Source organism: Pleurodeles waltl, chromosome 1_1 (assembly GCF_031143425.1).
Source record: "Pleurodeles waltl isolate 20211129_DDA chromosome 1_1, aPleWal1.hap1.20221129, whole genome shotgun sequence".
Lineage (NCBI taxonomy): Eukaryota > Metazoa > Chordata > Amphibia > Caudata > Salamandridae > Pleurodeles > Pleurodeles waltl.
The window spans coordinates 17,797,883-17,825,375 of NC_090436.1; the positions used below are offsets into that span (position 1 = coordinate 17,797,883).

Sequence of the window (27,493 nt, forward strand, 5' to 3'; positions counted from 1 at the left end):
AAGGAAGTTGACATTCCAGGTTAAAAAACAGATCTCATTACCAACCCCCATTCTCTCTCTTTTTTTTGTTTTTGTCGTCCTCATGTGCATCCTTGTGTACGTCTATTACCACAGTCCCAACCACTCTACTGTTCTCATCAGACGACTCTTGTGGGACAACATTTTCCAACTGAGACCCCTCAGTCAGCACCACCACCCGCTCAGAGCTCTCTGAAGGGGAAAGCACCTCGAACCCATCTTGAGCTACGATCAGTGATGAAAGCTGGGTGCCATTATTCGTACCTGCACTAGTGCTTACTCTGGTTACACCACCACGTGAATCAAAATTTGCACGGACCCCTTGATTGAGAGCCATTGATTTGTGGTGGATGCAGCATTACTCTAAAAAGGAATAAGGGACTGGGTCACTTTTATTTGAGCTGCAGAAATGTTCCTCCCCTTTGATACTGACAATTTAATAGGCTGCATGGAGAGCTTCCCAAGCCTTAGCTTTGACCCCTCCAAGGCTCCCCCTGCAGCACTATTATGTGCTTTACCAACAACTTCGGGAGCCACTAACAAGGACTCTGCATTAGGGCTTATCCCTAAAGTATTACCAGTATGAGCCGAAAGTGCCCGTAGCGCCCTAAGGGGAAGAGTTAGCACAAGCCCAGTGCAGCCAGTTGGGCAGGCGCACTACAGATTCCAACACAAGTATCAACACCAATATCTACCATCCGGGTCTAAGGATCGGAGTGGGTACTGACCAGAAGGATCTCACTAGCCTTAACTAAAAACCAAACCAGAATGCACTAGGAATTAACCACATAAACAAAGGCCAAAGGATGCTCTTGGAGGCCAAATTCCACTTCACCTAATCATTTCCCAAGCTATTAGGCTGGAAGGTAGCGACAATAAACAGCTGTAACTCCAAATCCAAACAGAACGATGCTCTGTTTATAATCACAATATTTTCAAAATATTACAGATTGCATTTCAAAAGAGGGTCCAATGGCGGGTCAAGAATGCTCATTCAAACATGTCCTCGGGTTTAAAAAATGAGCCAATGATAGACCTTTCCAGATGATGAGCGACAGGAGATTCGGATGAGCTGGGTTATTCCATGCATTTAGCCAAATTTAACTAAATAAACACAGGGTTTTGGTGCATCAGCAATCTACTCAGTCTAAATTACCAGCAGTGCACTGGCTGTGCCAGAGATTGTATGATTACTGCAAAAGAAATAGAAAATAGCTGTAGGAAACTGAGTTACTGATTGAGGGGAGTGAAACTCTACTCAAGTAGCAACCGCAATCCTTGTCAAAGTGAACTAACAAGCAACATTAAATTAACCTGTACTTAACCCTCTGGTAGATTGGCACAAAAGCAGTCAGGCTTAATTTAGAGACAATGTATAAAGTATTTATACCACAGTTTGAACAGGCACAGGCTGCAATGGAAGGCCTGAGATGTTTAAGAAGGCTACTTAAATGGATGGCACAACCAGTGCTGCAGACCCACTGGTAGCTTTTAATTTACAGACCCTGAGTACCCGTAGTCCCCCTTTAATAGGGACTTACACATAAATTAAATATGTCAACTGGGTGTTATCCAATCTTACCATATTTTAGGGAGTGTGCATGCACTGGAGCATTGGTCAGTCGTGGTAAAGTGCAGAGAGTCCTAAGGACAACAAACATTAGATCAACAAAAATGGAAGAGTAAATCAAAATGTTTGGGCCAAGACCACCATAAGACTGACAGGTCTAATAGTACCCATCAAATCACAGTACATTTCAGACTGAGCCCGCCTACCTTTGCAGCACATGCCTTTATTGCTCCCTCTAACATCCATGGATGGATGTTTCAGCTCTTATTTAATGATGACATCAACCATTGACTAAATCAAAGGACTAAGGGGCTCTTCTTTTCAATGACCCAACTCACTAATTGCTCCAAATCTATCCATAAAATTATTTTTCCCAATGTTGTAGTTTGTCTTTTATTCTACTATATGTTGTATCGAATATCTGTAACTCCTGTCATGTGGAAAAATGTTAATTAACTGACTCTCTGTTCCCATGAAGTCCTGCAATGATAACTAGTTTGGTTTATCTTCTCTAACAGGCTGCCTGACAACATTCCTGGTTGGAATAGAAGTGACATTTGCTGCTTCAGCGAAAAACCAAGGATACGACAGAGACTCAGAATTGCTCCCAGAAGCTCAGTGAGTCAGACTGACAGCAACAAGAGAATAGAGACCGAAGTGCCTACCATTTCCTAGCATTTCAGAAGACAACGGAAGGCATCCTCTGGCCAAGACCTTTCCTTTCTGTAACTGCACTGTATTGTAACGTGAATGTCCGAGATGGGTTTCCAAGGTTTGTATCAGCTGGGACTCCTGGTTGGCTCCCTACTGCTGCTGCCTTCAGTGCATGGAGAAAGACCATATCACAGACGAGACCACTCAGATTCACAGCAAGCCGGCAGCGGGCAGAGATCCTCTACACTGATGCAGAAATTTGCCCAGGTGGGTCTTGTGTTTCATTCCTTGAACCCAAGGGGGTGGATCAGTATCTGAAAGTCAATGGGTGGGAGATAGGAGGTGGAGTCGGACTGAGGGTCTATCATTAACTCGGGCATACACTACGCATATCAAGTACGTTTCCATCTGTGGACTGAACCCAGCTATTTCAGAAATGCGGAAAAACTCTGAAAACTAAGGTTCTGTTTTAGATATTTGAAAAGAGGTTACTTGTCACAACGGTGACGATTATCCCGTCGGCCGAAATCTAAATTCTATGGGATTTAGATTTTTGTAGATGGGATATCCATCACCTCTGTGACAGAGTAACCCGTCCCTCTAAATCTAAATAGGGTCCTAATCTCTTAAAATTGGATTGGACTAAGTAACTTCCAGGACACACTACTTCTTGATTAGACAGGAGTACTTGCCCATTGGTGGTTTTTGTTTCACCATTTCTCAAACTGTGGTCACTATGTATGACACAAAGGCTACTAATATTCATTATGATTTGCCTCTGATGAGAGGGAACTGCTATACATTTACAACTACAGCATGGGTTCCAGTGTGAAGACTTGCATAATAAACATATGTTTTGTGCTGTGCAAATCCATTTTGAGTAACTCTTTGATTATTAGAGATTATAGTGAGAGGCCTCTTCCATTTATTAATGTTTTTTTACAAATGTTCCAGTGTAGCAAGTTCCAGACGTGCTGAAACAAGGATAGTCAGTTTCACTGATCAGGAAAGTGACACATAACTGCAAAAATCACTTACCATGGGCCCGATTTATATCTCAGTGGATGGAATACTTTGTCACAAACGTGAAGGATATCCCATCCACCGTATTACAATCTCCATAGGATATCATGGGATCGTAATACAGCGGACGGGACATCAGTCACGCTTGTGACAGAGAATTCCCTGCCGCCAAGATCTCAATCAGGCCCCATATCTTGACTATTCCTGGATCATTCGGCTCCTTGGAAAAGCCAAATAACCCAGTAGCCAAATGAACTGCAAATGTGGTTCTACAGGCAGCCGAAGGGGACCCCAGACATGTACAGGAGTTGAGCATGAAAGCCTACTACCGGTGCAAAGCTCTGTAATTAAACAATTATAAAAGCAACTTAAGGGACCACCACTAGCTGAGGAAGATACTCACAGGCAGAGAAAGTAAAAAGAGACAATTTAGTGTGAAAGAGTTCACAACTGACCTCAAGTCGGGATACTTTGAGGATGCTGATTGGAAAAGGATCTTGGTGCCCCTGGACATAGGAGAAATTGCTAAACCGAGCAGGCCAAAGACGGTACTGGAACGGTGATGGGAAGGTTTTATATTGATGGGCGGACATTTAATGCCTGCAGATGAAGTTGTGTGGAGTTGCAAGTTTTTCAGCTTCTTACAACTCAACTAGGAGGTGAAATATCCCTGTAAGTTTCACAACATATTTTTCTGCAAAAACATTTTTGATGTGACATTTCTCCTGGAAAACATGAATATTCGGGATTTTTCATCTGAATGTTTGTAACTTTGCGGAAGTTGGAAAAGGTTTAAATAATATTCCTGAAGTTGACACAAGCGTAGCGCACACCTAGTTTGGCTTCCGTCGCTCTTCATGTAACAGACTTTCCTGACTCTAGTGTATTCCTAACGTGAAAACAGTGTTTAAAGCACCATGTGTGACACAAGTCATTTTACAAAAAAAGCCACAGGACCTTGCACAATCTTTTCACATGCAGGACTTCCAGCTGACACACAGGACTAGCAGAAGCAGAAAAAACAATGCTCGTTACAACTCTCCTAAGGAGAAGTTGAGGTGTAGAAACACAAGATGTTCGTAGAGACGCTCCACTCATATCACAACCAGGAATAAAGGGAAGGAAGACGCCGAGAGAAACAGAATATTGTACACAACACTTAGGAGTGAAGAAAAGGAATACACTTCTTCTTGACGCTTACGTCCAACACTTAGGTCAGCGTGGCGCTGCCCGGCATGTGCAAGGAGTACGCTGTACCTTGCACATGGATGGTAAACCTCTTGTCTCAGCATCTTTTGAACCTTCAACACAACCTTCTGTGGTCCAAGTCCTGCTCACTCAAGCACATCATCATCATCAGAGCGGACGAAAAGCAGGATAAGCGAAAGTCTCAAGTTATCCTGCTCGTTGGACTCTGCCCTAGTTAATAACTTATCTCACTGGCGCTTGTGTGACTGAGTAACTGGTGTTGTCCTTCTGGCACTTTCCCTCTCCTCTCTCCAAATTTCTGGCTGCACAACTTTGGAATCAGGCATTGTTATCAGTCGTCTTCATTGGGTTTTAATGATTTTATCGTGGCCTTCGTGACTCAGCAGCAGTGCTTAATTTGTAAAAAAAAAGAAAACTACTGCCCCTGACATCATTGCCAATGGAAGTACTAACACAACTACTAACCATCATCCTCCCACATATGTGACCATTCAGATTATTCCAGACCCCCAAAGCTACAGAAATAGCCTGGGACACAGGCATTAGTCATTTTAATGTATATTGGATTATTAAACTCCTACTGTTGTGTTCCTATGTAAATTAGACAAACAGCACCTTGTGGCAGACTGTCATAAGTGCATTGACATTTGAGTGCTGGTGCCGAGAACCAGGAATCAATGCCTCAAATTATACATCGGTCCTAAGCCTGGTGCCTGTTCTCATTCACCCTTTATGCCAGTGGAGGGATTCCCAAAGCACAATCGTAATCAATCCACTTGACAGACTGAGATAGGTAGAGAAACAGACTTGATGTATGATATCGCTGCGCTGTCAAACAACCTGAACACAACAACTCTATGGAAGCAAGCCAACTTCTGTGAATGGGATACTCTCGCCCATGTCTGGTAGCTTGACCGAGCACAAATTATATACAATGCAGTTAAGAGATGAAGAACTTGAAAACTGTAAATCGGGTTTTCAGAAAAAAGAATACAAATGTATTAACTAGAAGCCACGGCCTTACAGCCATACAAAGATGAATAAAGGAAAAGTGAAGGAAATAGCCATCACAGTAATATGGTAATAATATGGTAACAAAATGTCCAAAACACATTAAAAAGAGTCTCTTTGGGGAAAAATGGGACAAGCAGAAAAATATGAAAACTATAATTATTTTTCAGCACAAGCGCACCAAACTCACATACTAGATGTCCCTAGCCCACTACAGCATTGTTTATTCTTAAAGCTCCTTGTGCTCTGGTCTGTCCACGCCCTTTCTCGATCCAATTGCTCTGGTCTCTGCAATTATTTTGTTAGATACTTGGAAACTCCGAGAGTTCCTGGCTCCATATTTTCATAGCAGCAAATCAGCATCACTACTCACTAGCACTTCTGGAGCTTCAGTGTTTTACCAGAGAACATTTTCTTCATCACACTCCACTCCTTCTCATTTCTAGCTAAGATTGCGGCTAAGTATCAAGTCAAAAGGTGTATACTGCAACTAGGTGTAGGTAGCCAAACCAGCATGCCCCATCTGGGGGAGGAGGGGGGAGGGGGGAACGCAAGGGGGCCCGCACGGGGGGGGGGGCACCAAGTGTGCATGTCCGCAGGGGGAACTGAGAGTTTGTGCTCATTATACCCCAACCCTCGTTTAGTAGAGGGCCCATCAGACTCATCATCTGTGGCTGCATTCAGTTTCCCAGGCGTCTGCCACCTCTGCCCACATGAGGGCTATCGTTCTGTGCCTCAGTCCTCATTTCCTCTCTCTATAACGCCCTTTCCTCTGCCCTCACCCAGTGTGTAATGTATGCTACCCATGTGTCCAGTCTGGGCCATGTTTATTTTTCCAGGCCATCCCCACTCTCCTGCATGCTAACACCAATAGCAGGTTGGCAAACCTGTTCCCCACCTTTTTAGCAGAAGGCCTATCGAAGAGACCCAGGAAGCATACAGCCGGCCTGTTATCCAGTTGCCTGTCTATGACGTTGTTGAGCCGTTCAAGGACTCCCACCCACCTTAGTGTTGGACATTCCCAAGTCCAAGTCATATGACAAATGTCAGCATTGATCAACGGCATTGGGGGCAGGCCCCTGTCAGCACTCTGTATATCTGATTAATTTGGAATGAGGTAGGTGCTATGGATGTAGTTGTACTGTATGTACTTCAGATGTGTATTTCGTGAAACCTTGTGTACATATGCCAGAGTCCTAGCCCGTTCGGTGTCTTCTGCCTATATCTGTGCCTTATGTCACAGTCCTCCCATCCCATTCAATACTCTGTGAATCCACTTGACCTGGTGGGATCCCCCCAAAATAACCAGCATGGTCTGAAGGACTGCAGCTGTGGGGGGCTCCTGAATGCTGTCACCCCACAGATCCTTAAGGGCTCGTGTAATGGCCTTGTATGTTAGGAACTGGGCAGCAGGTAAACCCTGGTCCATTAAATCCCCGAAAGGTACAAGCATCCCACCTTGGTAGCAGTCTTCCAACAGTCTTCATCCCCACCTCTGTCCAGAGTTTTAGCTGTCTGGGGGTAATGGTGAGAGTTGGCAAACCTGTCTGGTCCCCCTATAGATATCATAGCTGCTGGAGACCATGCCTTTACTATTGCTGTGGGATAGTTGTAAAGTAAATTAACTCATCTCACCCATCTAGGCCCCAGCCCCATTTGCAGCATTACAGCCTCAAGACAATCCCATTGTACTGTGTCAAAGGCCTTTTCTAGGTCCACCGATACTATCACTGCTGCTGGGTCTCGCGGGTACAGGTCGTCATACAGTAATGCGTAGAGTCCCTGTAAACTATGTGATGTACTACATGCAGGAATGAACCCATTATGATTGTCATGGATGAGAATCTGCATATGTGGAAGCAATCTATCAGAAAGCATTTTGCTGAGCACCTTAAAGTCGGTGTTGAGCATTGAGAGTGGATGAAAATCAGTAACCGTCGCCGCATCCTGTTTGCCCTTGGGGAGGGGTATCACCAAGGCTTCCCTAGTGGAGGGCAGCAAGTCTCCCTTCTCATAGGCTTCCGTAAACATCTCCTTGAGTGTTGGTGACAGGGTTCCCATGCATTGTTGGTAAAATTCTGGCGGGAGATTATCAGTTCCCGGGGTTTTCCCTGTCACCACAGCTTTGATGGCAGCCTTCACCTCTTGGACGTCCACTGGCGCACCAAGATTTTCGCAATCTAGCACAGTAAGTGTTTTCAAATGCAGGCCCTCCAGGTATTTGTGGAGTGAGCCCATGTCCGCTGGCGGTGGTGAGGTATAAAGGGCCATGTAGTAAGATCTAAACTCATCATTAATGTGTGTCAGCGAGTACAGTGGAGTCCTCTCTCTAGACGTCAGGTGAGTGATAGGCATGCCCCTGCTCTCTGGCTTAATCAACCAGGCCAATAACCTACCCGCCCTCCCCTCTTCTTCGTGTGGCCTGCTCATGTATGCTTTATAGTCATGGCACTGAAGATGCTCTAGTGCAATGTTGTGGGCTTCTCGTGTTTCTAAGAGCTGTCGGGGAGCTTTCGGGTCAACCCCCAGCTCTGATACCCACCTGTGTAGATCTGTCTTACTTGGATAAGGTCAGCTTCTAGTTCCCTCCGGATCCCCATCATTTGTCTCAGGCAGTGGCCCCTGACTACTACTTTCAAGGCCTCCCACTCCGTTCTCCTGGTAGTTGCTGTCCCCGAACTCAGTGTAAGGTATTCCGTCAGCTTGGCTGCTAAGTCACTCTGGAAGGCCTCATCTTCCATGGCTTTAGGATACAGGCACCACATCGGGATTGGTGGGCATTTCTCTAATGTCTCCTCCCCTCCCTCTCCCCAGGCAGAGAGTGTATGTGGAAAGGAGACCTGGTCCTGGTTGGGTGCATATATACTCCCCAGGACTATTAGTCGACCGCAAAGGCGTCCGTCAACTGATACATAACTCTTTGTCAGCGTCTACTGAAAGAGCCTCGAAGGGCACTCCCGCCCGCACCCACACCAATGCTCCCCCCGCATACGCGGAATAGGTGGTGGCAAACACTTGCCCCTGCCAACATTTTTGGAGGCGGTCGGCCTGGGTCTTAGTGAGGTGGGTTTCCTATAGCATAGCAATGTGGACCCCTCTCCTCTTCATGTATGTTAGGATTTTATGTCGCTTTGACGCGTTGCCCATCCCCGTATGTTCCAGCACATTAGTTTAAAGGCAGTATCATTGTTCGACATGCGTTCACCATTGCCCTCATTATGTCATTGGCGGTAATGACCGCCGTGGTAACAGCCGCCAAAACACCGTTGCCGCGGCTACCTACCGTCTGCCATATTACGACTGTTGCCAGAATCCCGCCAGAAGGCTAGCGGAATTCCGGCTATGGTCATGGCGGCGTACAGAGGTAAGGTGGAGCTGCTGCCGAACAACAGTGCCACGCCAGAAGACTGCAGCAGACCGTATCATGATCCATGATACGGCCTGGCAGTGTTCTGCTGGCAGACGCTGCTGCTGGCAGCAGCGCCACGTCCCGTCTCCTGCCGGAGGAGCCGCTGCATGCAGGTAAGTCGGCTGCTCCGACAGGGCAGGGCAGGGGGGTGGGGGGTGTTGTGTGTGTGTGGTGGTGTGTGGGTGTATGTCTGTGTGTGCGTGCATGCAGGTGTTTGGCGTGCGGAATGTGTGTGTGCATGAATGGGTGTGAGTGTGGTTGTATGTTGTGTTGTGTGAATACGTGGGTGCTTGTATGTATGTCAGTGTGTGTGGGAATGTATGTAAGCATGCATGGGTGAAATGTGGGTATGAGTGTGTGTATGCGTGTGTATTTGGTGCGTGAACATGCGTGTATGTCGTGGGGGGTCGAGAGAGAGAGAGGGTGGGGGGAGGACTCTGGGGAGGGGGGCGGGAAGACCCCTATCAGTGTGAGGGAAGGAATTCCCTGGCACTGATAGTCCCTACCACCATGGTCTTCGTGGCGGTAATCAATCAATCAATAAAATAAACTTAGAGAGCGCACTACTCACCCGCTAGGGTCTCAAGGCGCTTACGTGGGGCGGGACAAGAGAGGGGAGGTTACTGTTCGAACAGCCATGTCTTCAATTTATTTCTGAAGAGCAGGAGATCTTGGGTCTTGCGGAGGTCAGTGGGGAGGGAGTTCCAGGCCTTGGGGGCGAGGTAGGAGAAGGATCTGCCTCCTGTGGTGGTGCGTTTGATGCGGGGGACTGTGGCGAGTGCGAGGTCGGAAGATGGGAGGTGGCGGATGGGAGTGTGGAAGTTAACTCTAAGGTTGAGGTAGGTTGGGCCGTTGTTGTGGAGGGATTTGTGCACGTGGATGAGGATTTTGAAGGAGATCCTCTTGTCGATGGGGATCTGAGGTGTGGTGAGATGTGTTCATGGCGAGGGAGATCCAGGATGAGGCGTGGAGCTGTGTTCTGGATTCTCTGGAGTTTGAGTTTGAGTGTGATGCCGGCATAGAGGGTGTTACAGTAGTCTAGCCTGCTGCTGATGAGTGCGTGGGTGACGGAAGGAAGCTACGAAAACCATGGCGGTAGGCAGGGTCATAATCCCGCGGTTGGGACAGTGACGGCCGCCTGGCTGGAGACTGAAGTCTCCAGCCTGGTGGCTGTTACCACCCTGGCGGACAGAGAGGTATGTTGGCAGTACCTTTCTCCAAATTACCGCTGTCTACCAGGGTTGTAATGAGGCCCTATGTCTCTTGTCCTGGCTTCCTGATCTCCCCTTGTATCCATGCCAGAGCACCAACCCCACACATCAATTACATGCTTGGGCATCAACAATAACCATAAAATTCCAATCCCAACTCCCCATCCCCAGAGCAGTTCAGCAACAGCCGACCACCCAAACCTGTGAGGTCAATCTTTGGCATTCCATCATCGTCACCCTGCTGGAACAGTCCGAGGGCGAGTGGGGGGTAAGATTGCCGTGGGATGTCAGTAGACTGTTGATTTCCAATTTTGCCCAGACTAGCCCAGGCCTGTGTTTGAGTTGCCGTTCCTGGTCTGAAAGTTCTTCACAGAGTTGCGAGGTGCCATCTACTAAAGAAAGTCCTCTGCTGTTTGGGGTGTCACATCTTTTTAAACAGACTAGCGACCGACTTAATGTCAGAGGTGTCCTCCATCTCACGAGCATCAGTGAGGTAATTCCTGTCCTTATCGGAGGTGGGTGACTCTGTCAGGGATGCTGCAGCATGGATCGCCGCTTGATTCCCCGGCTCTGTTGACCTCATCACCCTCTTGTTATGAGGCTTGTTCTTGGAGTGGTGTCTCTTTCCTCGGCATCTAGGTGTGGTGGGCTCATTTGTTCCAATTCCGTCTTTCCCGCTTTTGTAAGTTTCAAGCCATGCCCATGCCTCTTCGGGGCTCTGACAAAAATGAGTGCGGCCTTCCCACATTATCTTTAATTTCGAGGGAAATACTGGGCATAACAGAGTTCTTCTGTTCTTAATGACCTCTTCACCTCCATGTAGGATGCTCTTTTAGCCTGCACTGCTGACATGTAGTCAGGGAACATGTTGACTCTGTGCACTCTTTCCAATGCAAAGAATGACGTACATTGTTGCTTACCCAAAAGAGATTTTATCCAGGACTCCAGGACGGCCACCATGTCTGCGCCCTCATCCCCCTCCAAGAGTCCTATAATACGTACTTTGTTGCGCCGGCTTCTCTTCGCGTCTTCTGCCCGATGCTCTAGCTGCTGCACTCTGTCTGTGAGGTGAGCGAGTTGGGTCTGATGCACACGGTGCAAGGTTCCCAGGTCGTTCAGTTCCTCCTCTTTGTTTTTCACCCTATCAGACAGTTTCCAGTGGTCAAATCTCAAGAGGCCCAACTCGACAAAAGCCTTCCTGATCTCTTGCCAAAGGGTATTCTTAGAGTCCTCAATTGCCTCCAGTTTCTTTTGCAAGGTGTCGTGCATTTAGGCTGGTTGGGGTACCAGTTGTGGCATCAGTGCTCTGCCACGATGTCTGTTTTCAGGGCTAAATGCCAACGACCTCTGAGGCTTAGGCATTGTTTCCCCCATTAGGATTGCTCTCCAGGGCCTAGTTGTTCTCGGTCAGTATACATATGCACGCGCCGTGTGAGGATCTCTTGCGACCAACACTGGTGCCACCTGCCACTGGGGACTCCAGATAGCCCAACAGGTCACTCAGTCCCAACACAGCACAGCGTCTCGAGCTGCCAGGCCCTCCTCACGTACTGTCTCTCACAGGCTCGCAGACAAGGGAGTAACCCACTCTCGCCAGGTGGTCTTCCCCGCTCAAGGCCCCAACGAACCCCTGGGGGGGGTGCCCCCCACATGTGCCAGTACTCGCCACGCCTGCCACCCGGTGCCCTCTCACCTCCAACCCCTGGTTATCACCCAGGAACACTTCAGCAGGCTGGGGCTCTCCCAGTCATCAGCTCCTTTCTCGAGAGGGTGTCCACGTCCAGTGTCTCTGCAGTGATATCAATGCCTGTATCAGGAGTCTCATGGGGGCACAGTCCGCCTTGCACGCTTGACAAGGCCTTTTCTCCCCACCTGGGCGGGAGAGAGGCACTCACCGTTGCTGGCGGCGTCCTGTTTCAAGGCCTCTCCCTCTAGGCCACTCCAGACGCGCACCGCAAGCCCGGCTCTCCCACGCGGCTCACGTCCGGCCCAGATGCACAGGGGACCTGGGGGTGGTGGGTGGGATGTTTGGCATGCCCCTGCCTGTGTCACAGGGCCTGCTCAAGTCCTGCCACCACCCAGCCACTCCTTGCCTCATCGCCAGTGTCCTTCAATGTCCCGGCACCCCACTGCTCCTTTGGTGCACCAGTCGGGGGGAGCTGGGGCTGCACCTCACACCCGCTCCTGTTGTGCACGACCGTCAACACCACCGCGAGGCTGCCATCTTGCGTGGTGCTGCTGAAGCCACCTGCAGTCTGCTCTGCCGTTCATTTAGTGGGGGGGTGGGTCACTGCCAGTCTCCTCCGGTTGGCTCAAACCCCTTCCACCCGCTGACACCTTCACCTCGTTGCAGTGTCGGGTAAGGCACTGGTAACCACAGGATCTTTTATGGGGCAGTCCAGAGCTTCACATTTACGCTGAGTTCGTCTTCAGCGGCTAGCTCTGTGCCACAATGTTACATCTTATGTATGACAGAAACAGTCACTTGGCAATTTTGCTCAGGTTAGAACACTCCTTGTTTCAGGATTATGCTTTCAATCTTACTATCAGAAAAACAGCAACAACTTTGCACTGGGTTCTACAATTCCAAACTAGGGCCTGATTTAGAACTGGGTGGTCGGGTTACTCCATCACAACGGTGAAAGATATCCTGTCCGCTGAAATATAAATACCATTGTATCCTATCGGATTTAGATTCTGGCGGATGAGATATCCGTCACCGTTGTGACAGAGTAACCTGTCTAGTTCTAATTCAGGCCCTGGGTTTGTTACTGTCCTACAATGACAGTCCAAAGTGCTCATAGACCATCTGCCGCAAAACTACCAACCATACAAAAGCACCTATAAGCAGATTCAGAGTTATTATTGGGCATAATTTAGACTTTAACCTAAACAGTGTACCCTTGAAACAGAAATGTCCAAAAAAAGGTATAAAAACTTAGAGAGAATGTTAATTTTTATGATATTGCACCGGCTGATAAGGCCTATTGGGAGGTTATTCCAGGAATGTAATTTGGAAGTGACAGACTGAAGTAAAGGTTCATAATCTAATTTGAAGGTTTTGTCAACCTGTGTGCACAGTTCAATTCCCCAAAAAGTGGCTGTATTCACCCTCCTGGAAATTGGGGTCACCAGGTTATAATTCATTAGCAGTTGGATTTTAGCAACATTTAATTTGTAGATAGAAATCAAACCAAATTCCTAAGCCTCTGCAACAACGCATTCTATAGCCTTTGATTATCTAGTTTAGTATATAGCTAAACCATCAGCAAATGCACTAACCTTCAATTTTTGGCCTCCAGAAATTATGGGCCCAATTTCAGCATTCCTCTGTACTGCCAGCAAGAATCCCATGCAGCTGGGCCAATTCTAAAATAGATGCCCGAGTCTTAACCATGCGTTGGGAGGCAAAATGATTGGTGGTATCTAAAGCATAGTCCATCACACAGTTAAATTCTCCCATTAATATCACCTTTCCGGACCATTCCATTAAGTCCATGCAGAGCATGTTCAACATTGCCGGGTCATCTATATTTGGCCCGAATATAGCACAGACCATTAACTTTAGGCCAGAGGTTATAAACTGAGCAATTGCCCACCTGCCCCTGGCATCAGAGGCAGTTCTCCGGACCTTACGTTCTAGGGGCCGCAAGTACCTTTTTTTCTTGTCGCAAACGGCCTGATTCCCGGAATCGGGCCGTTTGCGATGATAAAAAAGCATTTTGGTATGTAGAGACCCATTTTTGTGATTCGGTAATCTATTTACTGAATCACAAAAAGGGTTTGCGAGTTGCAATTAGGAAGGGGCGTTCCCTTCCTAACTGCGAGTTGCAGTCCCATGCATGATTGTTTTGTGACCGCATAAACAATCGGTAGTTAGCACCAGTCTCAAATTGGTGCTAGCCCATTCACAAAAGGGAAGGAGTCCCCATATGACCCCTTCCCCTTTGTGAATGTATGCGAAAACATTTTTTCAGAGCAGGCAGTGTACCCACGGACCACTGCCTGCTTCGGAAAAATGAAAAGAAAACTTTTAATTTTTGTTTTCAAAATGCATTCCGTTTTCCTTTAAGGAAAGCAGGCTGCATTTAAAAAAAAAAAAAATACTGCTTTATTTCAAAGCAGTCACAGACATGGTGGTCTGCTGACCCCAGCAGGCCACCACCCCTGTGAGTGCCACCATTCCCAATGGGGTCGCAAATTGCGACCTACCTCATGAATATTCATGAGGTAGGTCATTTGCGACCCCATTGCGAATCGCAAATAGTGTCATTGACACTGTTTTACATCAGGTTTTGTGACTCGCAAATTGCGAGTCACTAAGTCTCTCAATTTGCGAGACACAAAAGCCTGCTTTTCGTACATGTGGCCCTAGGTTCTTTGTTACCAAGATGGTTCCTCCTCTAATAGAAACCGACTGCAAAGTATTTCCAATCACCTTATATCCAAGTTGCTTAAATAAATAGTGATCTTTATAGGCGGCATGCGTCTCAGTGAAAGAGATTACATGCGGGCTAAACATTCTAATCTCTTCACATACTAACTGTTGTTTGTTAAATGAGTTCAAGCCAGCAACATTCCAACACATCCCCTTTAGACTACTCATTCTTGTTTGGCCGAGAATCTCCAAAGAACCCTCCCAGGCACAACAGCATTATAGCTATGTAGACCTCCAAACGAATCTTCTCGTACCGCCTCCACTGACTAATCTGACTGTTTGCACCCCTCAGCCCCCACCAACCCACTGTGTGCAAAGACTTTGCCCAAATGACTTAGAGATGAACCCACCCCTTCCAGCTGTCCATCCCCGCCACCACCCCTCTTTCTGGCAAGGGAATCTTTCCCACCCTCAGGCTGATTCCTAAACAGCCATGGACACTGACCCCCACCCGGGCGCCCTCCAACCTACCCAAGTTACTGAATACAAAATATATATATATATTAAAAAAAAAGTGCCAACTCCAGGCCAAACTCATAAACGTAGCCAAAAGATGTTCTTGAATTATCAATTGCTTCCGATACCTCGAATTGAGACATTTCAGCAAAATAGATAGTCACTCTGCTGCCTCCAAGATTGCTGATGGCAGCGCAGCATCTCATTCCAAGAAACACATCTGAGTCCGCCCATTACGAATAATTTTAAGTTGTGTCGGCTCCTGTAAAAATACCTGCGTTCCAACGGCTTTTAATGGGTCGAGCCACTGGCGCAGGTTTTATGGTCAACAGTGCTGAATTCTGATCACAAGCAAGAAACTAAAGATCGGTCATAAAAAGTCAGTATGGGTTGCTTGAGAAGCAATATAAAGCCGTTGGATGGGAGGAGATATTTTGAATTCTGCAAATCTATTTTATTTAAAAAGCTTCTGCATTCAAGTGAATCACATGAATACTTGGCAGCACACTATTCGTGGAAATTTCACTGGCTGACTTCGAAGCAAAGCTTTATGCAAAAATACCTTTACACAAACGTGGCAACTGGAGAGCCAAAAATACTCAGGCTCATTAACTGGTGGAACCTTGACAACGTTACTGCTCCTTCCATGATGGCCAGATGCTCAGTTCTTGGAAAACAGGCGCTTCTATACACTTCCATTATTGTGTTTAAGTCAGGTTACTGCATAGATATGGTAATATTAGAAAAATAAATCTGAGTTCTTCCTAAACTGGTCTGTGCCATCCACATTGTTTATTTAGCAACTTGGGTTTTCATTAAATTAGGCACAAATTTTCATGTTTACAAAAATATCCACAAATTACCTTCCGGTTCTTTAATCTTTATGTTGTGGATCTCGGAGAAAATTTGACCAGAGTAGGATTTTTTCTTTTTATGTGGTGGAAACAAACATATCACTATTCTTCAAGAATTATGTTTTTTCAAGAACCTTGAATAGGTAGTGCCTGGTGAATAAACTGATAATATTGTGATTAAGTATTGATTCATACTCCTAAACATCTCAAAAGGAACTTGTGGTTTCTCACTCATGGGTTGTGGAAAAAGTTTCTGTTTATAAACGTCAGAGTTTGGTTCAAAAAAAGACTCTGGCCAAAACCTAAACAAAATTACTAAATTATGCATTTTGTTCATAATCTGGACCGTTTTTAGCTCAGACGCTAACCTTTTATTAAGGCCAAGTTGATGCCTTCCCTGACATATGAACTTAAGGTACCAGTTTGGTAAATCATTGGGTCATGTCCAGTGTCTGTGTGACAGACACTATTAGGGTATCCTGACAGTATAACTAAATTGCATATTTGATTAGAATGTAAATTACAATTGAAGACACGGTCTCCTATGGCACGTTACATTTACTTTTGTCATCTACTACGAACCAGTCCCCAGACACTTAAAAAAAGTTCCAAAGGGAATAATTAACATTTACCGAGGAATTCTGGAAAAACCTCATGTTTTGTTTCACCTTTACAGTGTTTTATTTAAACTGTGTTATATGGTTGGGATGCTTTACTGAAGAATAAGGGCCAGATGTAGCAAGGCATTAGCGCCTCGCAAACGGCGAAAAACGCCGTTTGCGAGGCGCTAATGCCTGTGCGCGATGCAGAAACACATTTTGCGAGTCGGAACCGACTCGCAAAATGTGTTTCCGACTTGCAAATAGGAAGGGGTGTTCCCTTCCTATTTGCAACTCGCACCGCGATGTAAGTTGATTTGTGACCGCAAAAGCGGTCACAAATCAACTCGCAGTTACCATCCACTTGAAGTGGATGGTAACTCATTCGCAAACGGGAAGGGGTCCCCATGGGACCCCTTCCCCTTTGTGAATGATCACAAAAATAATTTTTCAGAGCAGGCAGTGGTCCAATGGACCACTACCTGCCCTGAAAAATACCGAAACAAAAGGTTTCGGTTTATTTTTCAAAGTGAAGCTCGTTTTCCTTTAAGGAAAACGGGTTGCACTTTGAAAAAAAAAACCTGCTTTATTGAAAAGCAGTCGCAAACATGGAGGTCTGCTGACGACAGCAGGCCTCCATGTTTGCGAGTGCCCGTAGTCGGTATGGGGCCGCAATTTGCGACCCACCTCATTAATATTAATGAGGTGGGTCATTGCGACCCCATACCGACTCGCAGAAGGTGTCTGAGACACCTTTCTGCATGTGGTTTTGCGAGTTGCAATTTGCGAGTCTCTATGACTCGCAAATTGCAACTCGCAAAACCATACTTACCTACATCTGGCCCTAAGTTACTTACCTTCGGTAACGCTTTTTCTGGTGGATACATTAACTACCTGTGGATTCCTCACCTAAAGAATTCTCCTCTCGCGCCAGCTTCGACTGAACTTTCTTCTAGCTCTGCACGTCGACGATGACGTCACAATACCCGACTCCACGCAACGCCGTATGACATAATCTAGGCAATAAGAAGCTCTCGTCGACGTGCAGACGTCAGTTATTACAATTTTTTTACGTGCCTTAGAGGTGAACAGGTGAAAATTTGACCTTGAAGAGAACATAATCACATCCAAAGAAGTGAAAACGCAACATTTATTACACTAAAAATAACAAGAAATTAAATATGCCAGTCAATATCAATCATGAGTACTTGAATTATCAAGACCAGAGAAAGAAATACATATATACATGCTATAACTATATACATAAAGTAGGCATATATATATATATATATATATATATATATATATATATATATATACATATATACAAGACAATTGGCGCTCACCCAAGGATTTTGTGGAACAACCATTCAGGCAACGGGGAGGCGGGTGGGACCGTGAGGAATCCACAGGTAGTTAATGTATCCACCAGAAAAAGCGTTACCGAAGGTAAGTAACTTATTCTTCTGATGGATACACCTACCTGTGGATTCCTCACCTAAAGAATAGAGTTCCAAAGCAGTACTACCTCCGGAGGTGGGTGCCCGAATGGTCAAACCAAGAAATCCTGCAGCACTGAGCGAGCAAAATGGCCATCCCTCCTAACCTCAGAATCCAAACAATAATGTTTGACAAAAGTATGGAGGGATGCCTAAGTTGCCGCCCTGCAGATGTCAACCACAGGAACACCCCTAGCCAAAGCCGAAGAGGCAGGCTTAGCTCAGGTGGAATGAGCACGAAGCCCCACAGGTGGTTCTTTCTTAGCTAGGGAATAACAACGTTTAATACAGAGAATGACCCACCTGGATAGCGTTCTCTTGTGGACTGCTCTGCCTTTCCTCTTCCCCACGTATCCAATGAAGAGCTGATCATCTTGCCTGAACTCCCTCGTCCTGTCGACAAAGAAGCTCAATGCTCTTCGAGGATCCAGTCGGTGGAGCCTCTCTTCCTCCTTGGATGGATGAGGCGGAGGGTAAAAGGAAGAGAGAGTAATAGACTGCCCCAAGTGAAAGGGTGTAACAACCTTCGGGAGGAAAGCTGCCTTGGTCCTTAACACCACTTTGTTTCTAAAGAAGGAAAGGTATGGAGACCCTACACTAAGAGCCTGAAGCTCACTGACTCTTCTGGCCGATGTTATGGCTACCAGGAATACAGTCTTAAGAACCAGCAAACGCAAAGCACAAGAATGCATTGGTTCAAATGGCGATCCCATTAGAAACACTAATACTAAATGAAGGTCCCACTGAGGCATAACAAACGGTGAGAGCGGAAACTTATTAGTGAACCCCTTAACAAACCTCAAAACAATTGGAGATTTAAACAAGGAAGGTTGATCAGGGAGGCACAGAAAAGCCGACAGTGCTGATAAATAGCCCTTAACTGTGGCAACTGCACAACCCTTCTGTGCCAAGGAAAGAGCAAATGATAATATATCAGACAAGTGAGCATTTAAGGGATCAATACGGTTCTCTCCACACCAACGTACAAATTTAGCCCATTGGCTTGCATAGATCGATTTGGTGGAGTGTCGCCTGGCCGATAAAATAACATCCATCACTTCCGGTGGGAGAGAAAAAGCACTCAGCTTGCCCCGTTCAATCTCCAGGCATGAAGGTGCAGACTCTGGAGGTGGGGGTGTAGCATCTGCCCCTGCGACTGAGAGAGGAGGTCCACCCTGTAAGGGAGACGGAGCGGAGGGCACAGAGAGAGTTGGAGAAGGTCTGTGTACCACACCCTTCTTGGCCAATCCGGGGCTATCAAGATGACCTGGGCCCGGTCTTGACAGATCTTCCTCAGAACTTGAGGAATCAGGGGTATGGGAGGAAACGCGTAAAGCAACTGACCCTTCCAGGACATCTGAAACGCGTCCCCCAAAGCTCCTTGCACCGGATACTGGAGGCTGCAAAATAACGGGCACTGCGCGTTCTCCTGAGTAGTAAACAGATCTATCTGCGGACACCCCCACATCTGGAAGATGTAAAGAACCAGATCCGGATGAAGACGCCACTCGTGGTTGACCGAGCTGCGTCGACTGAGAACATCTGCACGTACATTCAGAATCCCGGCCAAATGATTTGCTACCAAGCAAATCTTGTGGTCCTGAAGCCAGGACCAGAGTTGAAGAGCTTCTCTGCAAAGAAGGTACGACCCCACTCCTCCCTGCTTGTTTATATACCACATTGTGGTAGTGTTGTCCGTCAGAATCTGGACTGACTGACCACGAATGGAAGGGAGGAAGGCCTTGAGAGCCAGACGTACTGCCTGCAATTCCAACAGATTGATGTGAAATTTCTGTTCCACTGGAGACCAAAGGCCTTTGACCTCCAGGTCCCCCAGATGAGCTCCCCACACTAGAGTGGAAGCATCCGTTACAACTGTGGCCACCGGCGGAGGCAGTGAGAACGGCCTTCCTTGCAACAGGTTGCCGATCGCTGCCCACCACTGAAGATCCACTGCAGTGTCTCTGGTGATGGTGATCGAATCTTCGAGATCCCCTTTGTGCTGAAACCATAGCCTGCGGACGCACCACTGAAGAGCCCTCATGTGCCAGCGTGCATGAGTGACCAGCAGTATGCAAGAAGCAAACAGACCGAGCAGACGAAGGACCTTGAGGACTGGAACTACAGCTCTATTTCGAAACATCGGAATCAACGCCTGAATGTCCTGAACCCGCTGGGGCGGAGGAAAGGCCCAATTAAATGTCGTGTCCAGTACTGCCCCTATGAACAGGAGGCGTTGGGAGGAATCCAGGTGCGATTTGGGCACATTGATTGAAAAACCCAGGTCGTACAACATCTGAGTTGTCGACTGCAGGTGACGCCGCACGAGTTCCGGAGTCTTGGCTTTGATCAACCAATCATCCAGATAGGGAAACACCGCTATCCCTCTTCTTCTGAGCTCTGCCGCTACCACCGCCATCACCTTTGTGAAGACTAGAGGTGCTGAAGTAAGACCAAACGGGAGGACCGCAAACTGATAATGCTGCGATCCCACCACAAACCGGAGATACTTCCTGTGCGATTTGAGGATCGGAATATGGAAGTACGCATCCTGCAAATCGACAGACACCATCCAATCTCCTTTGTTCAACGCCAAAAGGACCTGTGAAAGGGTCAGCATTTTGAACTTTTCCTGCCTGAGGAACCAATTCAAAATCCTCAAGTCCAGAATTGGTCTCAACCGACCATCCTTTTTGGGGATCAGGAAGTATCTTGAATAACAGCCCTGACCCCTCTCCTGCTCGGGGACCAACTCTACTGCGCCTTTTGCCAACAGGGACAACACCTCCTGTTGCAGTAACAGAAGATGATCTTCCGAACAGAAGGATGGGCGGGGAGGGAATGGAGGAGGGAACTCCCGAAAGAGAAGAGTGTACCCTCTCTTCACAATGTCGATGACCCAAGAGTCTGATGTTATAAACTCCCACATTGGAAGAAATTGGGCAAATCTCCCCCCTACCGGAGACAAGTGAACAGGGAGTGGTGGAGGACTAAGGCTGCTTTCCCTGCTGCACCCCTCCTGAGGAAGAGGCAGAGTGCTGCTGGGTTGCTCCTCTTGTACGTACTCTGCCCCTGCCCCTGAAGGATCTGTAAGGCAGGGAGCTTGTAGATTGTTGTGGTGCCTGGAATCTGCCACGAAAGGAGGAGCCACGTCCAAAACCCCTAAACTTCCTATATGACCTAAAGGAAAGGAAGAGGAAGTAGCTGCCTGAAGTCCTAACGACCTGGCTGTGGCTTTGCTCTCTCTGAAACATTCAAGAACAGAATCTGCCTTTGTCCCAAAGAGTTTTTCGCCATCAAAAGGCAGATCCAGGAGAGTCGCCTGCACATCCGTAGAAAAGCCTGATGAACGCAGCCAAACCTGACGCCTCGATACTATGGATGTGCCCATAGCCCTTGCCACAGAGTCAGAGGTGCCCAACCCAGACTGGATCACCTGGGTCTCCGCCGCCTGAGCGTCCACTAGCAAATGCAACACCTCTTGTGGCAAGTTTGGATGACCTTTTGCTTCCTCCATAAGGGCATGAATATAACGTCCGAAAATGCAGGTTGCATTGGTCAACTTCAAGGCCATACTGCATGACCAAAAGGCCTTCTTTGCAGCGTGGTCCATTTTCTTTGACTCCCTGTCCACAGGGGTCCAGGGGAAGGAACCAGGGGATGACCGGGAAGAGCACAAAGCCTGAACAACCAAACTCTCCGGAGTTGGATGTTTGGAGAGGAAGTCCGGGTCACCAAGAGCCGCAAGATAGCGCCTTGCTACTGCCCTGTTGACAGCTGTAGAAGTCACAGGTTTCCTCCAAATGTCCTTGATGGGGTCCAGGAGAGCCTCATTGAAGGGCAAGAGAGGCTCCGCCACCACCAAGGACGGATGCAGCACTTCCGTCAAAAGGTTCCTTTTCACCTCAGCAGCCGGAAGAGGAAGATCTAAAAAGTCTGCAGCCTTCCTTATTACTGCATGAAAAGATGCAGCCTCTTCAGTATACTCCCCAGGGGAAGCCAAATCCCATTCAGGGGGAAGTATCAATCCCGCTTGCAGTGTCCAGACCCTGGAAATCACCCGAAGGCTCCAAGATTTCGCCTTCCTCCAGATGTTGCCTGCTATATTCCTCTTCCTCCAGGAGGCGCAAAGCTAGACGTCTGGACCGGAGTCTGGATTCGAGACCCGGAGTCGATAAGGTGTCGGCCGACGCCGAAGATCTTCGCCGGCGCCGTTCTTCGGATCCATCCGACACCGGACACTCCGGCGCCACAGGCACCTTGACAGTGGACTGGATCCGTGGAGAATCCACCGGCGCCGGAGTTGCAGACGTTGTAGGCATCACTGGTCTCCTTGGCGACGCCAAGGGCATCGGCGCCGCAGCGGCTCCAGACGGCAAAAATGGCATGAAGGGCGTCGGCTTGTAAGGAGCCGGAGCACCCAAATTAAAAGCTAAAGGGCCCGACGGACCCGCATGCCCTCCACCAGGCACCATGGGGGAAAAGATATTGAACATGGCATTTAAAAATGCCGCAGGATCCGTACCCGGCGCTGGGAAAGCTAGGTATGTTTGCGGTGTCGACGCCGGCATAGAAGCCGATGATGGGCCAGGCAACTCCTTCTCCGGAGAAGCCGCCGGTTCTTGAAGAGGCTCAACTTCAAACACCGACAAAGGTGAAGTCGGAGTCGTAGGAGGCGGAGGTGTGACGGTCGGGCTAATCTCCCACGTCAGACGGCGCCGAGCTGATGGAGATGCAGATCTGGACCTGGACCGACCTCTACTCGATCGGCGCCGGGAGTCATGACGGCGCCGAGAGTCTCCATGACGACGATGAGTCCTCGAAGATTTCGAAGAGGACTCTCTCCGATGCCGTCTTTCCTTCCTTTTCTTGCAACGGGCCAGGAACTATTTAGCCTCTCTTTCCTTAAGCGCCTTAGGGTTCATGCGCTGGCAAGAACCGCATGACTCGACCTCATGGTCGGAACTAAGGCACCAGATACAATTTTCATGGGGGTCAGTGACCGACATCCAACCCCCACACTGGTTACAAGGCTTAAACCAGATTTTCCTGGCTGCGACATTGTAACTACAGATGCGCAACTGTAGCTCCCTGTTAGCCTCGAAGAAAAACCGTTATTCGAAGGCACGGTGTAGGAAGTTGGCTCTGTATGTACTATTTCAAAGTAAGAAATAGCATGCACAGAGTCCAAGGGTTACCCTTGGAGGTAAGATGGTGGCAAAAAGAGATAATTATAATGCTCTATTTTGTGGAAGTGTGGTCGAGCAGTAGGCTTATCAGAGGGTAGTGTTAAGCATTTGTTGTACACACACAGGCAATAAATGGGGAACACACACTCAAAGACAATTCCAGGCCAATAGGTTTTTATGTAGAAAAATATATTTTCTTAGTTTATTTTAAGAACCACAGGTTCAAGATTTACAAACAATACTTTAAATGAAAGGTATTTCACTTAGGAACTTTAGGAACTTTGAATTAGAAAAATACCATATACAGTTTTCACACAAATGGCAATAAGCTATTTTAAAACTGGACACACTGCAATTTTCAACAGTTCCTGGGGGAGGTAAGTGTTTGTTAGTTTTGCAGGTAAGTAAACCACCTACAGGTTTCAAAGTTGGGTCCAAGGTAGCCCACCGTTGGGGGTTCAGAGCAACCCTAAAGTTACCACACCAGCAGCTCAGGGCCGGTCAGGTGCAGAGGCCAAAGTGGTGCCCAAAACACATAGGCTTCAATGGAGAAGTGGGTGCCCCGGTTCCAGTCTGCCAGCAGGTAAGTACCCGCGTCTTCGGAGGGCAGACCAGAGGGGTTTTGTAGGGCACCGGGGGGGACACAAGTCAGCACAAAAAGTACAACCTCAGCGGCACAGGGGCGGCCGGGTGCAGTGTGAAGACAGGCGTTGGGTTTGTAATGGAGTCCAATGGGAGACCAAGGGGTCTCTTCAGCGATGCAGGCAGGCTAGGGGGGGGCTCCTCGGGGTAGCCACCACCTGGGCAAGGGAGAGGGCCACCTGGGGGTCGCTCCTGCACTGGAGGTCCGATCCTTTAGGTCCTGGGGGCTGCGGGTGCAGTGTCCTTACCAGGCGTCGGGTCTTTGAAGCAGGCATTCGCGGTCAGGGGGAGCCTCAGGATTCCCTCTGCAGGCGTCGCTGTGGGTGTTCAGGGGGGTCAACTCTGGCTACTCACGGGCTCGCAGTCGCCGGGGAGTCCTCCCTGTAGTGTTTATTCATCACAAGTCGAGCCGGGGGCGTCGGGTGCAGAGTGCAAAGTCTCACGCTTCCGGCGGGAAACGTGTATTCTTTCAAAGTTGCTTCTTTGTTGCAAAGAGGCTTCTTCCTTGGAGCAGAGCCGCTGTCCTCGGGAGTTCTTAGTCCTTTTAGATGCAGGGTAGTCCTCTGAGGCTTCAGAGGTCGCTGGACCCTGTGGAACGCGTCGCTGGAGCAGTTCTTTTGAAGTGGGGAGATAGGCCGGTAGAGCTGGGGCCAAAGCAGTTGGTGTCTCTGTCTTCTCTGCAGGTTTTTCAGCTCAGCAGTCCTTCTTCGTCTTAGGTTGCAGGAATCTATCTTGCTAGGTTCTGGGAGCCCCTAAATACTCGATTTAGGGGTGTGTTTAGGTCTGGGGGGTTAGTAGCCAATGGCTACTAGCCCTGAGGGTGGCTACACCCTCTTTGTGCCTCTTCCCTGAGGAGAGGGGGACACATCCCTAATCCTATTGGGGGAATCCTCCATCTGCAAGATGGAGGATTTCTAAAAGTCAGAGTCACCTCAGCTCAGGACACCTTAGGGGCTGTCCTGACTGGCCAGTGACTCCTCCTTGTTTTTCTCATTATCTCCTCCGCCTTGCCGCCAAAAGTGGGGCAGTAGCCGGAGGGGGCAGGCAACTCCACTAGCTGGAGTGCCCTGGGGTGCTGTAACAAAGGGGGTGAGCCTTTGAGGCTCACCACCAGGTGTTACAGTTCCTGCAGGGGGAGGTGAGAAGCACCTCCACCCAGTACAGGCTTTGTTACTAGCCACAGAGTGACAAAGGCACTCTCCCCATGTGGTCAGCAACATGTCTGGTGTGTGGCAGGCTGCTAAAACTAGTCAGCCCACACTGGTAGTTGGGTATGGTTTCAGGGTGCATCTCTAAGATGCCCTCTGGGGTGTATTTCACAATAAAATGTACACTGGCATCAGTGTGCATTTATTGTGCTGAGAAGTTTGATACCAAACTTCCCCGTTTTCATTGTAGCCATTATGGTGCTGTGGAGTTCGTGTATGACAGACTCCCAGACCATATACTCTTATGGCTACCCTGCACTTACAATGTCTAAGGTTTTGCTTAGACACTGTAGGGGCATTGTGCTCATGCACCTATGCCCTCACCTATGGTATAGTGCACCCTGCCTTAGGGCTGTAAGGCCTGCTAGAGGGGTGACTTATCTATACCTATAGGCAGTGTGAGGTTGGCATGGCACCCTGAGGGGAGTGCCATGTCGACTTAGTCATTTTATCCCCACCAGCACACAAAAGCTGGCAAGCAGTGTGTCTGTGCTGAGTGAGGGGTCTCCAGGGTGGCATAAGACATGCTGCAGCCCTTAGAGACCTTCCCTGGCATCAGGGCCCTTGGTACCAGGGGTACCAGTTACAAGGGACTTATCTGGATGCCAGGGTGTGCCAATTGTGGAAACAAAGGTACAGGTTAGGGAAAGAACACTGGTGCTGGGGCCTGGTTAGCAGGCCTCAGCACACTTTCAAATCATAACTTGGCATCAGCAAAGGCAAAAAGTCAGGGGGTAACCATGCCAAGGAGGCATATCCTTACACATGGAAAAAAGGGAACTATCGTCTGCACGTCGACGAGGGCTTCTTACTGCCTAGATGACGTCATACGGCGTCGCATGGAGTCGGGCTATTGTGACGTCATCGTCGACGTGCAGAGCTAGAAGAAATTTCCGTTGAAGCTGGCGTGAGGGGAGAATTCTTTAGGTGAGGAATCCACAGGTAGGTGTATCCATCAGAAATACAGTTTTTTAGGGTCCAGCCTGCGATGCACATGCGTATTGCTTGTGAGACGCTGTTGTAGTTTTAAAAAAAGTATTTTGAATCGCTCACCATTTGTTGGCCTGCATGGCACTCTTTACAGTTTTGTCATTCGTCCACTTTAGGTCTGACATCATTTCTGATCTGTCCCTGGAGCAGGGACCAAGGACTGACTGATGTAACTTTATTAATGCCTGTCCGCTGCTCCCAATGTAACTGAGGTACTATTTCTTCAACCCTCACCCTGCCTGCTGATCTCTCATTAGCTGTTTTTTTTTTTGTTCTTGTTTTTTTTGGCAGGTCATTACAGCACCCGATGACATTAAACAAGTTTAGATTTGTTTTTATAAATTTTTTTTCAACGGGGCGATTAAGTGATTTGCCACTAATCACGAGATGTTGAGTCAACATCAGCCCTCAAACCTGGCTCTGCAGTTCTAAAGTCAGCTGCTCAGGTGTTAGGCCACAATTATTTTGTGAGATTCCTTTGACGCCCCGACCACTGTGAACTCTGTGAATTGGGTCTCGGTTGGCACACTGTCTTTCCCATGGGTGGCCTTAATTTAACCAGACTCCTCCCTGCAGCACGTTCTGTAGCTCAGTTTACAGCCGCCAGTCACCCAGACCATGCATCATTGTGCGGTGTGTCACTTCCTGTGGTTCCTTGTCTTCCCTTCCTATCAGAGGACCTCAGTTTTACGTACTGATGGAGCCTTTGCTTGTTGCCTTTACTGAGTGCACATAGTGTGCTTAGGGCTCAACCCCCTGAACTGCCAACAGGATAATCTGTTCTCTACTCTTCTAACCTCCAGCCCTGTTTCTCTGGTGCTGCTTGGGGATATGAATGCAGTGAATGACTAACCTACAGAAGGGGACTGTCTTCAGGCTCACACCACATTACCTTTTCTCCTAATAACATGGGATTTGGCGTGGCTGGTATCACTAAAGGCCTCTCGGAGGGCAGGGAACAACCTTCCAGTTGGTAACGGCCAGGCTCCTTGTGAGATTGCTATTGTGGACCTTGTAGGAGGCTGGCCTGGCTTATAGTGGGTACCTGATGCTACTTACACCTTGTGCCAGGTCCAGTTATCCCTTATTAGTAGTGTTCTAGCAGCTTAGGGTGATAGTGGTAGCTTTAGCAGAGCAGCTTAGGCTGAACTAGGAGACATGCAAAGCTCCTACTATACCACTTATATCATATAGCACTATATCATAAGAATCACAATACTCAGAGTTACTAAAAATAAAGGTACTTTATTTTAGTGACAATGTGGCAAAAATATATCCGAGGATATACTCCCTTAGGAGGTAAGTAAAATACACAAAATATACACACAAACCAAAATCAGGTAAGTAAACAGTTAGAAAAGTAGTGCAAACACTAGGATGCAATAGGCCTAGGGGCAACACAAACCATATACTATGAAAGTGGAATGCGAACCACTTAGGGACCCCTGGCCTAGTGTAGTGAGTAGAGGGTCGTTAGGAGTGTCTGAAAACACTAAGGGTGTCCAAGATACCC

At 47.9% G+C, this 27,493-nt stretch overlaps 1 protein-coding gene across 1 annotated transcript in view; it reads left to right on the top strand.

Moving 5' to 3' along the window:
• Positions 1-27,493, top strand: part of LOC138255094 (matrix metalloproteinase-21-like) — a 457,798-nt gene that overhangs the window by 95,067 nt on the left and 335,238 nt on the right. Inside the window, exon 2 of the mRNA XM_069205828.1 lies at positions 2,107-2,509. Within this exon, the coding sequence (XP_069061929.1) occupies positions 2,339-2,509 (171 nt within the window). The 5' untranslated portion in view covers positions 2,107-2,338. The remainder of the gene's footprint in view (positions 1-2,106; positions 2,510-27,493) is intronic.